This window comes from Scleropages formosus, chromosome 11, assembly GCF_900964775.1.
Source record: "Scleropages formosus chromosome 11, fSclFor1.1, whole genome shotgun sequence".
In the NCBI taxonomy this organism is placed as follows: Eukaryota; Metazoa; Chordata; class Actinopteri; order Osteoglossiformes; family Osteoglossidae; genus Scleropages; species Scleropages formosus.
Window position 1 is genome coordinate 24,066,357 of NC_041816.1, and position 14,454 is coordinate 24,080,810.

General features: G+C 42.6%; 1 protein-coding gene across 1 annotated transcript; it reads right to left on the bottom strand.

Moving 5' to 3' along the window:
* Window positions 1-5,191: 5,191 nt before the first annotated feature.
* saal1 (serum amyloid A-like 1) lies at window positions 5,192-13,112 on the bottom strand. The gene is made up of 13 exons (XM_018763384.2): window positions 12,964-13,112; window positions 11,913-12,121; window positions 11,330-11,446; window positions 11,093-11,176; window positions 10,556-10,635; window positions 10,258-10,317; window positions 9,720-9,835; window positions 9,472-9,628; window positions 9,234-9,316; window positions 7,928-8,113; window positions 7,317-7,504; window positions 6,885-6,977; window positions 5,192-6,477 (listed from the first exon to the last, which is right to left on the bottom strand). The coding sequence occupies exons 1-13, from the start codon at window positions 12,965-12,967 to the stop codon at window positions 6,391-6,393; spliced, it is 1,464 nt and encodes a 487-aa protein (XP_018618900.1). The 5' UTR covers window positions 12,968-13,112; the 3' UTR covers window positions 5,192-6,390.
* Window positions 13,113-14,454: the final 1,342 nt, after the last annotated feature.

Here is a 14,454-nt window from a genome sequence, read left to right on the forward strand (position 1 = left end):
CGAGAACGTGGTCGGTGAGGAGGGTCGATGCCGTAGGAGACAAGAAGAGGGCCAAGGAGACGGGCGAGGGAACAAGGAAGGAAACTGACAGGGGAGAGTAGACGGGGGGGTTGATCCCAGACGATTGTCTCAAAGAGATTCCACGACTGTTAAGGAACTTGGGATGGTTTCTATAGCTGACTCTCCAATTACCGTCAGGTGCTTAATCGGAGTCAGGTGCTGCTGGTTGCGGTGGAGGCGTGCTCATGACAATACTCTTCTGGGCAGCAGTGGTTAGACTGGCTGCTGTTGAACTTGGAGGTTGCAGGTTCAAATCCCATCTCCTGTTGTTGGTACTTACCCTAAATTGCTCCAGTAAAAACCACCCAGCTGTATAAATGGGTGAATAATTGTAAGGAGCTTAACACTGTATGTTGCTTTGGAGAAAAGTGTCAGCTAAATGAACACATGTAAATACTTACATGCAAATTTAAGGTTCTCCAAAAATTGGAGGCGCATATCCACCGAACAACTGTACCAACCCACATTGCTCTGGCTGGCAGAGTCTGGCAGAGTCATACATCACCATAGACGGTCCTTTATGGCAAGCAGCTGCGCGCATTGCCACGAGACACAGGAAAGGCCTTTGAAAGACCAGACATGGTGCTCACCGTCAGCTCCACGTCACCATATTGCACTGCCCACCGGTAACACCCGACCGTCACTCACGCACATTCTCTTCTCCACCCACCCTCACCTCCATTTGTGATCTCCATTAGAATGGCCACTTTGCATTTCAATCCCGTCAGTAATTAAAAACCTACTATATTCCTGCTGCTTGAAGAGGCGGCGTACAACACTGCTCCCGCCCCCCCCCAATCCAGGAGAGCACAGGGTGGGGAGGGGGACAAAGGGCAACATTTGGAAACCAAATGAGTTCATTGATCACAGGGATCTTTTATCTAAATGCGCCGCCCCCCTCACAGAGTAAACACTCCAACACACACATCAACGGTTTACCTGGAGGAGCACCAGTCTTGCACTGTTGGTCATAAAGACATGATAATTCAGCACACTTTGGATGAGAGTGAGCTCCTCGTACAGATATCAAATGCACGCAAGCAAACGTGTGCTGCCTATCAGTCAAGCTCACTCTCCATCAGCCGCTGGGTGACTGAACTGGTTAGATGCAGAAGATGATTTTAAAAGACCAAGCATGGCGATCAGGGGAGTTGCCATGATCCCGCTTCCTCACTTACGATGGATTTTTTTATTTGTGTCCTTTGGGGAACATGTGTACAGAAACTGCCAAGGTGATCTGTGACAGGCGGCAGAGGCGTGACCTCACAGCTCCCGAGCTGTTCGGGTGTAGGTTCGAATTCAGCTCGGTCTGTGTGGAACGTGCAAGTTCTAACCTTCGTCAGCGTGGGTTTCCTGCCACAGCTCAAAGACATGCAGTTCAGGTGGATTGGTGACACCGAATTGCCAGAAGTGTGTGTGTGTGTGTAGCCACCCTGTGATGGACTGGCATCCTGTCCAGAGTGTACCCTCCTCAGCCTTGCATTCAGTGATTCCAGAACTGGCTCGGACCCCCATGACCCTGACCAGGATAAGCGGTTAATGAAAATGGATGGATGGATCTGTGACCCAGAGGGCTGTAGCAAAAGAAGGGTTTAAAAATAATAAAGCGCTAAGAAAATCTTGAGTGGTTGATTGGTAAACAGCACATTTACGTTTACCTCCAACCTAGGGAAAATTTGGCAGTCTGGTCAAAAACATTATGCATTAATTTTATACTGATTCATTCAGCAGATGCTTTTCTGCAAAGTGACCTACAATTATTTACCCATTTATACAGCTGGGTAATTTTTACTAGAGCAATTTAGGGTAAGTACCTTGCTTATGAGTACTACAGCTGGAGGTGCAACTCAAACCTACAACCTTCAGGTCTAAAGGCAGCATCTCTAACTACTATGCTACCAGCTGCCCCATAAGGTTCAAACTCTAATATATATAGCATTATTGTACAATTAATTGTACTATATATAGGATGTACAGACAATTATGTTTAAAAGAAACATTTACTGTAAAGATGTATGAGTGACTATAGAAAACCTGTGTATTTCAAACACAGGTCAAATATCTACCAGGTTTAACTGGAAATTTGGTTACTATATGACGTATTAGATGAACCGCTGGACCATATTGTCAAAGGCTTCCCGTTCACTGTAAAAGTGAGAATTCGAGATGAAAGAGAGGGGGAGATACCTCATGTGTTCCACATTTAATGCATGATGACGTTTTTTTTATGTCATATTAAGTTTAGCATATCATATTGTTTTCACGGGGAGAATATACATCTAGGCGTCCCTTCCGGACTCACTTCTCCCCTCCTCATTTCCCGTGTTCTCCATTATTTGTTTATACTTATTCACAAAAATCAACAGACAACAAATCAGAAATCAAAACTTGATGTAGCAGCGTCCTTCCCTGTTTTATCTGTTACGCCTGAAAATGTTGTTCCATGGAAATGTTTTCCCGTTTTCTGTGGAACTATGCAAACGATTGCGTATGTAGCCAAAAATAAGATGCAAAATGAGCATCAAAATCAAGTTCTAAATCTTTTGTCTGCAGCAAATCTCCTTTTATGTTTTTTCTTTCCTTGTGGTGTCCCGATATTAGCAGGACACTATAAAAACTTAATTCACACCATATCAACTGTAATGTGAGATTTATGTTTTGCACTATTGCATCCTGCCATGTTTTACCTTGTGTGGAACGTTCTTTGTGAAATATAATAAATGGGATGTTACTGGGTGCAGGTCAAAGAAGTGCACTGTATGATACATCTCCAAAGTTAACTGAGTCCTTAAGGTGAACAGAAGGAAGCTGTGCTGTGAAAACAGGTGCTCCAAGTGCCATTGTCACCACTACGCCCTCTAGTGGACATTGACGTGTAAACACCGCTGACCTCTTTAGATCAAAACAGCCAGCCAGGAGGAAAACTTAACTGTTGGACAGGTACATATTTAAATATATGAAGTTAAATTATATTCTAATCATATAATACAATTAAATTATATAAAAATATATTTATTAGAAGGGAAGTGAAAATCTCCTGTTATGTGGCTTCAGGTTACTGTCTTTTGCAAGCCAGTAGGACTAGATAATTATAGCAACATGTGTTATGCACATTATCCACGGAGAGGACTGTGACAAGGCCTCTTATTTGACTTGAATCTCCAGTCATCGTAATAGCAAAACCTGCCCTTATCCTCCACCCCACCATCACGGTATCTATGTGCTAAACTCTATTCCGGTCTAATCATTTCTCTGTGTGACACTGAAATACAGATTTTTATTTCCTTGTAATAAATGTTTTTAATGGCTTTATTCTTTCCTCATCTTTTATCATTAGTTATTTTTCACTTCAGATCCAGTTCCTTCCTGCCGGATATGAATGCACTAGCAGACATCTGGATGCTGAGAACAAATAGTTATTGTTCGTGAGTCATTACATAAACAGTTTCATCAAAGAGCTCCAAGGGAGGCAGTAATGGATGCCTCTGGCTACAACACCCCCCCCCCCCACACCCCAACCCCACCCTGCCCTCCTGTATTCGAAACTCTGCAGAGTTTGGAGTCTCTCTGATCTGTCCAGCACTGAAAAAGGAACCCTTGCATACCATAGCAGGACAATCAACCTCTAAATTTCACCAGTTAATGAAGTTAAACTGTAAGCAGTACTTATAGTGGATAAGTCTTGTACAGACACACTCCTAAATCTTACATTTATTTATTTATTTGACATTTTCCTCCAAAGCAACTTCCAATGAACTCTTTGTAGTGTCATCAGCCCACACACTTTATTCACCAAGGTGACTTACACTGCTAGATACACTACTTACACTGGGTCACTCATCCATACATCAGTGGGACACACACACTATGTCACTCACACACTATGGATGAACCTGAACAGCATGTCTTTGGAGTGTGGGAGGAAACCAGAGCACCCGGAGGAAACCCACACAGACTGAGCAGAGATTTAACCCACATCCTCTTGCACCACCCAGGCACTGTGAGACAGCAGCATGACTCACTGTGCCACCATGCTTCCAGATCTTGGGTTCATTGAGTCCCGGGGTTCTGCAATTCCATTCTCAGGAAGTACTGAAAATACGTTTACAGATATAAACGATTTAAAGAGTACTCTGGCTATACACCAAAGGGTCTGAAGTTTCCAGTTTGAATATCATAAAGTATTCCTTATTAATAATTACGTGTTTGTATCTTAGACAGGGCGTTAAACCCCCGGGGTCAGTTATCTTATGAAATCTTTTTTTATTACATACACGAGACCCTTAATACTTGCAGGGGTTTCTTACTTACATTTACATTTATTAATTTAGCAGATGCTTTTCTCCAAAGCGATGTACATCTCAGTAAAAATACAATTTGTGCATTACATTAAGAGAGAGAGACATGGCTGCAGATATGTGATTAAGTAAACCTAGTTTGTTACTTTCCACTTGACGCACCAAGGTTCAACGCAGGATGGATGAATCCTGATAACCTTCCTACAATTTTTTATTTTTATGAGGTACACTAACATTTACACACAGTACAGGAGTAGCAGCTGTATAAAGGGTTATCTGGGCATGATCATGAAGTTACAGTGCATGAACATTTACACCATCCATGGGCTGGAGAGATCTTGGGCGAAGTGAGTCCGGAAGAGGCGAATTTTTAGACCCTTCTTGAATGTAGACAGAGTTTCTGCGGTTCTGAGCGAGATGGGAAGGTCATTCCACCACAACGGAGCCAGAACCGAGAACCTCCGTACTTTACTTTTCGTGCACGGGACCACCAAGCGAGCAGAAGTAGACAAGCAAAGGGGTCTGGTTGCGGTGTAGTGGTTGATCAAGTTTCTTCCAAGGACTCCAAAACAAATTAAATTTCCACTAACAAATCACCATTATTTCCTCTATTCAGAGTGTATGACAAAACTGTCAAGCATAGAATGGTGAGATAGCTTTTTATATATAGAACTACATTTGGTACACACACGCTGGCTGAAGCTGCTTGTCCCAAGCAGGGTCGCGGCAAACCGGAGCCTAACCTGGCAACACAGGGCCTAAGCCTGGAGCGGGAGGGGACAAACGCCAGTCCGGTACAAAGCACCCCAACTGGGACTCAAACCCCAGACCCGCCAAAGAGCAGGACCCAGCCAAACCCGCTGCACTACCGCACCCCCCCACATTTTAGTACAACTGATTTTTTCCCCAGGAAAAAAATCGTAAAAAAGTAAAACCTCATAAAATTTTAATGAGTTACCCTAAAAATTCCTTATGTGTACGCATAATTTTGGGTGATTCTTGGATGGGGTTGGAATGAAATGGACATTTTCTCTAGAAAAAAATAATGGAAAAAGCCATTTCATTACCCGGGTTTTTAATATTCAGTCTATTTTCAGGAACAAATAAGGACCAGGTAACAGGAACTAAGTGTGTGTGGTGTGTCAAGGTATAAAGCGCCCTGATGGAAGGGATATCTCCGTGGTAGAAATGTGCCCGTTGGTAGTAAATTTCAAGATAAAGACAGACCTACAGCTGCTCCCAGTAACTCAGACTCACTAAAAAAAACATCTGAGGTTGAAGTCATACAAATACCAGCACAACAGCATCCTTTACAGAACGGAAGTGAGAAACCACAGAAAGGAAATCAAAAATGGTTAGGAATCCACACTTTTATCTAAACTCACGAAGAACAATCCTTGAGGATTTAAGCTCTATTTAAACAACCAGGAATAAAAAATCTGGCAATTTAAAAACCAAGTATTTCACATTTATTACAATAAATGTAGAAATAAAGGCAGGTCTAAAATCTACAATTTAAAAAACACAGAAAGTTAGAGCTTATGCCCGTTATGATATCTAATGACATCGGTCCTGTCGCTCTGGTTGCGGACTCTGATGACACCTAGTGTCAGGTCGCGTGTGATCAAAACATTGTGAGAGCAGGGAGGACACAGAAAAGCCCATCCAGGAGAATAACTCCATTGTTCGACATGATATAGAGTTGATGTCTGGTGAAAGAGAACCCACGACAGAACAGCACCGATTCTGCAAAAACACTTCAGAACTGCCTGTTGACATCTGCGCACTGCGCTGCGCTCTGTATGTGCAGTTAGCGCATATACTCTTACGTTATGTGCAGGCTGAGACACTGAAGAGCAAAAGAGCATCGCAGCCCATGAGATAAAGGGAAACGCAAAGTGGGTCCCTGTAGACGGGTTGCAGGGAAATCCTCTGCAATGAGTCACTCCAAGGGGGTTTGGGAACAAAGAGGGCCTCAGTACTGCGGCTGTGAGGAAGGAAGAGCTGGATCGACACATCGTCACAAGCTCCTTCAGGACTTCAAGCTAGGAAACTTGTCCATCAACACATCTGCGAGTTTGGGCTCCTCCTCTGATAGCGCGATGAGCATGTGCTGTACCTGGGGAAGAGAGAGACAGCGTTTCATAGCAAACACACTCGCTCACTGTAGAGCACACACCTTCAGTGCTGCATCCAGCAGCCACCTAATATGAATGTTACGTGGATGTTAAAAAAATAGACACGCCAAATACACAGTACTGGCTAGTGAACAGTGTGCGTAAAAACACTCTCCATTTACATGCACAACTACACAAGGTTTATTCTGAGTGAACAACATATCGAACAGGTTAAGTAGACCTCAATACGAGGATCTGAGGTGGCATGGGGTAAATTTAAAGCCTAGAAAAAAATAGTAGGTGGTGTGTGTGTGTAGACAAATTTTCATGACCACAAAGATCCTTTGATATTTCCCAGCTTTTAGAGAACAAAAGCGGCACGGACAAGCGGTGCGTGGCAAGCACTGACCGCAGCTGTGTGCTGAGGCAGGAGGCTCCTAGCGGCAACCATACAGGTTTCCTCTGTCAAGTATCCTCTCTTCACCAGCTCTGACAGTGTGTCCTGCAGAAAACACACAGGATCATTATTAATTAATCTGATCTGACAATACTAAATAAACAGGATTGTCCAAACGTCCACGTCTTAGTTTCTCATCTTAAGTTGCTCTGACTTAGATATTGGCTGAGGTTCCAGCTCAGATGCTTATTCCCCTGCAGAAATGCACCATAAGGCCCTAAGTAATAAAGCCTGGAAACCAGAAAGAAGTACAAACGGGCTTTACTAGTAAATAGACTGTGTTGTAACAACAAACTCTGACTCTGATATGGCAGTAGTGCCCATCCTGTATTTTTACTATTAGCTAATAAGTGACAACACTGGGCAAGGAGATCTCCATCTAACCTTGGCCATGTCTGTAAGGATGTTGGCAAGAAATTCAATAGCTGTGTCCTTCAGGGCCTGCAGCTGCACATCTTCCTCCTCCTCTTCAGCGCATCCCACCTCGGAGTTAGCGTGGCTCTCCCACACCCTCTGCCGGCAGTCCCGTAGGTACTGCAGCACCCTCAGAAGGCTCCCAACAAGAGGCAGGTCTGCAATGTAAACAAGACATGAAGAGGCAACACAGGAGCCCTTACCTTTGACAACAGGGAATATTTAGCAATGCTCAGTCGAATGATATATCAAAACACCTAACCCTTTTCTCTATTTACTGCATATAAAACGTCCAACAAGTACATCAATGCAAGCTGCTTTCACCATCTTCAGGAAAAGAAAAAGATGCCTCATTTTGGCAAACTTGGAATACCTAAAGGTGAATTTCCTTTTTTTTTTTTGAAATCAGTGCTCCTCTAAATTAGCAGTAGCGCTCAGTAATTCCCAGCTGTCTCTGACCACTTGAACCTCACACAATTTGTCTCAAAGATCTCCCACCCTCACATATCTGCTGCCTAGAGTCTAATTTTCTTGCATCTCTTCACCGATCCTCCCTCCCCGCTCCGGCCCCTAGCTCGTACTGGGCTCTGTGTCGCCATCATGCTGGCCATGGTAGGGGAAGAGTATGGAGAGCACAGCCAATGTGGAAGCAAGAAGTCCCTTCTGTTCCTGTAGCACAATGGGGGGGTCATCAGATTGGCACAGGTCCTCACACACCAGCTCACTCAGAAGGGTCCAGGCTTCTTCACCAGGGCCACTTGGCTCTGCTGCAAAGAGAAAGAGAGTCTTGGTCTATGCAAGTGCAAGCAAGACACAGTAGCAGGTGGTGTTTGACCTGGTCATAAACATTATACTTTACAGACAAATATTCTCTTTCCATGCACCAATATTCCTCAGAATATTGTTAATTCTAAACCTCAAATAATAATAATATGCTATAGACCCAATATAACACAGAATCACTTATAGCACAGTCAAGTCAATGGTTGTACACCAGTTCCACCCCCTTCATTTTCATGTGCTTCAATTTCTTTGTTTCAGTGATCTTAACACTTTGTTTGAATTAGTACAAAGAAAAAAAACAGCAACCATGACTAATTCACAGATACAGTCAAATAATTACCACCATGTGCTATATTTTTTAAGTATTACTGACTGGAAAGTTCTCAAACTTGCAAAATTGCACTGCACTGGACTCACTAAAACAGACAGACACAAGTGGATGGGCACACAGAGCACACAGGTGTTGGGGAATCTACTTTCGGGGATGGATAAAAAAAATTTGGCTAAATTACAGCAAGCGACAAGTGACTTTGATGATACTGAAGGCCTTAAGCGAAAGCAGCTCAAGATACGGAAGTGACAGCCCACTGGATAAGGCAGAGTTCACATGGGTCACACAAGCATGTGCAGAATGAATGCCAATGTGTGCTGAAATTAACAGGAATCAAGCTGAAAGACAAACAGTGTGGAGTGAAATAATATTTGTAATTATATGGGCAGCACGGTGGCACAGTGAGTAGTGCTGCTGTCTCACAGATCAGAGAATGTGGGTTCAATCCCCGCTCAGTGTGTGTGGAGTTTGCATGTTCTCCCCGTGTCTGCGTGGGTTTCCTCCGGGTGCTCCGGTTGCCTCCGGGTGCTCCGGTTGCCTCCCACAGTCCAAAGACATGCTGTTCAGGTTCCCCATAGTGTGTGAGTGACACAGAGAGAGTGCGTTTGACTGATGTATGGAGGAGTGACCCAGTGTAAGTAGTGTATCTAGCAGTGCAAGTCACCTTGGTAAATAAGGTGTGTGGGCTGGTAATGCTACATAGTATCCATTGCAAGTTGCTTTGGAGAAAAGCGTCTGCTAAGTGAATAAATGCAAATGTTTGGAGAAATTACCCAGTATCTGGACGCCCTCATTTACTGTGGTAAGGAGCTGGAAGGTATGCATGTAAACTTCCAATCCATCTAAACTGTCCGCCCTGCACAACAAGCAAATAGAGCACGGAGTCAAAAACACACTCATTTTGACACAAAGTCCTTCTTAACATTTTGTGACAAACACAATGTTTCAGAAACGGAAAAAAAACCGATGAGCAATCTAATCCAGCAGCATACAGAAGTGTGCACCCGTCACCTGAGCTGCTTGATAGCCTCCAGCAGGGAGGGGGCGATGTAAATGTGGTTCTCAGAGTCGGTCTCACTGGGCTGGGCAATGATCCAGCTCTTCATCAGTTCTTCATCCAAGTCAAAAAGCTTGTCCACCAGTTCCCCTACCTTCGCCAGAAGGTCCACTGAGTATACAAACAGGCAGGGCGACCAGGTATGAAGGCAAGAATGTACAAACTACCTTGTCACGTCTAAACATGATGTTTCCATGCCTACCATTGGTGGAGCTGCACATAATGAAGCACAGGTTGGGGAGAACAGACGTCTGTTGTCGAACACGCTCCAGCCAAAGGGGTGCAACGTCGGCATGAGACAGACAGGTGACCAGCAGCCTAAAGACACATTTGAACACGTCTAAGACTAAGAACATTGGCTGTATGTTCGAGGAACAACTACAAAATAAGAAAACAAGAACGCAGAAGTGCAGATTGTATTCAGAGTTATAACCAGCAAAAAAGATAAAACTATGGAGACACAATCTGTGATATTTTCTCATCAACCTATAAGGCCCAGATGAAGCATAAGGTTTTCCAAAAATTACAGCACAGCACTACGAACCAGTTCATAATAAGCAGTCAATGGAAACAAATTTGCTAATTATTTTGATCTAAGAGTTATGATTATCAATGACAACCTTTCTCAGTGGAATAACTATACCGTGATCTTAAGCAGGTGCAACACCATACAATAAAAACGCCCTCCCCACTGCGCCCCAGTCGTTTCCTCGAGACAGCCTCAGCGGTTTCAGGCTTACCTAGTGGTCTCAAGCAGGGTGGGTGGGTCAGCATCTCCGAGGAGGAGCAATAACACTGCCCTGTGAATAAAAGCACCCATTGATGGAGAAATCATAACCTGATCTCCACAGGTATGTCAGAGGTACTCACAGGCAGAATTCCTAAAAATAACTTTGTGCTGGTGTTCAATAATAATAGCTCGTAATTCATGAAATTAGTTCAACAGTTCCCCCCATTTCTAAAGCATTAATATCTTGGATGTCAGCAAGATGATGAAACAAAGCTAAAACTAACCCTCTAAGTGACATGTTCACCTACCCCAGATCATCACTCTGGCTTAGGGTAAGACAGGCATCCGGAAAGCATGCCATGTTGCCCAGAATTCCCACGCAGATCTCCTGAGGTATGGCGGTTTCCATCAATATGCAGCACAAAATATTATTTTATAACTAGAAGATACTGTGACTCATCATTATCTTAGAGGTGGAATAATGTGAATTGAGAAGGCTTGTATTGAACTGAAACATATTGATCAGCTAATAAATACTGCACTTTTAATCCTCCTTGTGGTATAAACTGGTTCTAAGGATTAATAAAAAAAACTTTATAATAGTTGAGATGACTAATTCAATGTTTACACTGACAACACATAGTTTTTCATGTCACTGGTTCTTCTCACAAGCACAGATACTGAACCAGAAAGACACTACAGCTGTGTCACAAACATGGGCGAAAAAGTGCAAAACTTCTTTTGTCATCTTGGGCACCAGGTAGTTCTTTTAAGCCTCCCAGACAGGTGCAGCTGAGCTTATTTGCCTTGTTCTACAGATATGGAACCCCACCACATTGACTCACCGTGAGCCGCGGATTCCGTGACTTAGCGATCACCCCAAGCAATATATCTGCAGCCTTGAACTCCTGCAGAAACACTGCAACATCCTAGGCACACAGAGAGGCACATGTTCATGGGGGGGGGGGAGGGGGAGCCAAATAATTACTGGACCAGAAAACACAGGCCATGCTTGCTATGGTCAGGTAACAGAAGATGGTGTACAGGCCTTCTATATGAATGTCCCAGGAAGTGTGACACACCCTGTCCATGGCCATGTCCCAGATCTTACAGAGCTCCTCCTCTTCCTCCTCAGGCAGCTCAACCTCCTTGTCCTGATCAGCCTGATCTTGGTCACCCACTTCTTGCTCCGTCACCCTCTGGAGGAGGAGGGTCAGAAACTACAGTGTTTAGTAACAATGTCACAGTGATTCAGTGAATTTCCCGAAAACAGCCGTTTGACAAGGAAACGATAAATCCATTTCATACGAATGCATAACGCACTTTTACACATTTCCATGTAAACACTGTGAATAATTTATGCTTTTTCTTAAGTTCTGCCGCAGTGCAATTTGTTGTCCAAATGAAAAGAATTTGACGCCAACGTGTTATCAGATTCGAAGCCCAGCCTGCACAGGTGGAAGACATGCTTATCTGTAGTACTGTGACCGTGTCGCATTCCTTTGAGTGCATTCATTAAAAGTAAAATATAATGTCAAAGGAGCTGCCCCATCATCCTTTAGCATAACTATCTCAGCGTACATGCACAAACACTAATCCTATGCCCTCGATTTATGCCTTCAGTGCACCTAATTTCCCTTCGCCAAGCCTTATTATTTACCGCACCTGAACTAGCTGGGTCAAGGTGCTGAAGAGCCAGTGCTTGCTATACACTGTTTCACCAATGGCATCTCCTTCTTCCCCAGACTCATCCCCATCACGGTCAGGCGGTGGTGAGGGGTTGCGGTTCAACTCGGCAGAATCTGGGAGGTCCCTGGGAGAGGAAGATGCGCCATTCCTATCCTGGTCCTCATCCACAGGATCACAACTGGGCTCTGACAGCACATTAGTAAAACTAGTTACATTTCAGAATTACTGCACCACTTGCAACAGTTTAACATGGGGTTTCATCTGTTGTGCAAATATGAAGTTTCTGAGTTCTTATACAGACTAGAAAATGTTATAAGGAAAAAAAAGAAGTCATCTGTATCATGTTGTCACCACGCATGAATGATTCTTAGGCTTGTCCCAGAAGGTTTTATCCCCCAAAAAATAACATTTAATCTCAAGTCCTCTAATTTTATATTAACTGGAATAGATTAGTAGCACCAGTTTTAACTCACACATCAATCAAAGTTTACGTGATCACCTCACAAAACCTAATTTATGCAGGCGCACTATCTACATATTGTGGTAGATAAGTCTAGGGCAAAGCAATAATTATCTATGATACAAAATCTACATCCTACTTGTTATATCTGCATATGGATATACTGTTTATATTCATTGGAGACAGAAGGTGTCATACTGTTTAATGTTGTTGCCTTCCAATCTAAATGTCCCTGGTTTGAATCCTACTGTACTGCAGCTCCAGTACCCTTGGACTTGGACTTAACTGATACAGTAAAAATACCCTGCTAAATTATAAAATAAAACGTGTCCGTAATTGTATTGTAAAGCTGCTTCTCTAACATGGTAAGTTACCTTGGACAAATGTATCTGATATATAATGGTTAAAAATAAAAATAAGTTACTCTAAGGGGGAAAAAATTCTATTTATATTAACAAGACAAGTTCTACTTCTGACTCTCACTCTGTGTCTGTCTCTCTCTCTCTGTTCACCACACGACTGAGTTCAGCTAATATGTGATCACTGATTTTTAAAATATTAACTTACCCATGTACGTCGGCCACTTACGGAGAACAAGCAGCCAGTAAAAGCAAATATTTGTTAGAATTTGTTGTCCGCTTTGAATTGGGAAGTATTATGCTACCTTTCCAGGAGACTGACGTTTAAAAGAGCCTCCGTTGTTCTTCCATACTGCGCAAGCGTTAACTGCGTAACTTCCGACATCGCAGAGGATTTTGGGATATGAAGTTCTAGTAAACTATATGCTGTAGTGCAGGCTTCCTAATGACTGCGTTGTACATACTTTAGCATTGCTTTCCTGCAGTCCGCGGTGTATGTGACCTGTTCTTTTAACTTAAGTCATATTTAGAGAAATCTTTCCTATTTCATTACAAAACTTTCCATGAGACAAATTTTAAAAATATAGACTTGGTCTTTATTCAGCTGGCAACTTATCCAAAAGCAACTTCCGCAATTAGGTTACTACAAAGCAAAAGTTTTGAAATAGCCTTGCAGTTCTAAACAAAAGCAGGCTAGGACTGAGTTAAACATGATCATTTAATGAAAAAATGCACATCTTAAAGGGAAGACCTCCGCTGTTACAAAATAAGCAAGGGTTGAGAACATGTTGAGATGTTACAGGAAAGAACACGAAATTGAATGTGCTGTATATAGCAGCTGGATGGCATAGAAGTAGTATCACCAACTTTGGCGCAAAAATTGTTTAGTTCAAATCCCGATCAGAGCATGCCTCCAGTAAGAGTTCCCCAGGCTTAGACTCCTAATGCTATACTGTACGCAATCCTACCTCAGAACATGAGCGAAAGAAATATAACTAAAGCCATACCGGCTCGGACATCATGTGGATTAACAAGGTCCACGTCAGGTATTGAGGAACCAGGACATCCTGATGACAAGTGGGCTACTACAACAAGATATTCATAAACATGCACTGAGAATATGGAATTAATGGAGTGCTACAACAACAGCAGACCCAAAGAGATGGGATAAATGCACCATATATATGTAATATAATGGAAGTTACATGTATATCTTTATACATGTCACTGTGGAAATGCTCCTATAAGGCCTGCATTACCCCTAAAGCATATACTTAAACTGTAATTTGTACTTGTGAAATTTATGTTGTAATACTTCCTACTCTAAGTAGAACTTGATAATGATAAAATATGCAAAAAAGTTTGTTTATTTTTATTTGTCTATGCCGTACTTTTTGTTTGTACCTAGGAAAGTAATTCCCATTGCTTATTTGATTTCTGTAAAAATGTTTGTATGAATCTTGAGATGTAATTATATGGTCCTTACGATACAGGTTTAGTTTGCACTTTTATATTTTGCCTCCTTTCAATAAGATACAAACTACAGAAATGTTGATTTTTCTAAAAATGAAAACTATTTTCTTTTTCGTTTTAAGAGACATCTCTTGTATGCTTTCTATCGCTGTTTAATAAACGTTAAGTATGTTTCTGGTCCGATTACTCGATTAATCGTGGAGGTGGAGTACTCGATTATAAGATA

Coding starts and splice junctions, on each gene's coding strand:
- saal1 (XM_018763384.2), bottom strand. Junction 11,177..11,329: donor GGGACATGGCCATGGACAGG/GTGTGTCACACT, acceptor CTGTGTGCCTAG/GATGTTGCAGTGTTTCTGCA. Junction 9,317..9,471: donor GAGGCTATCAAGCAGCTCAG/GTGACGGGTGCA, acceptor CTTGTTGTGCAG/GGCGGACAGTTTAGATGGAT.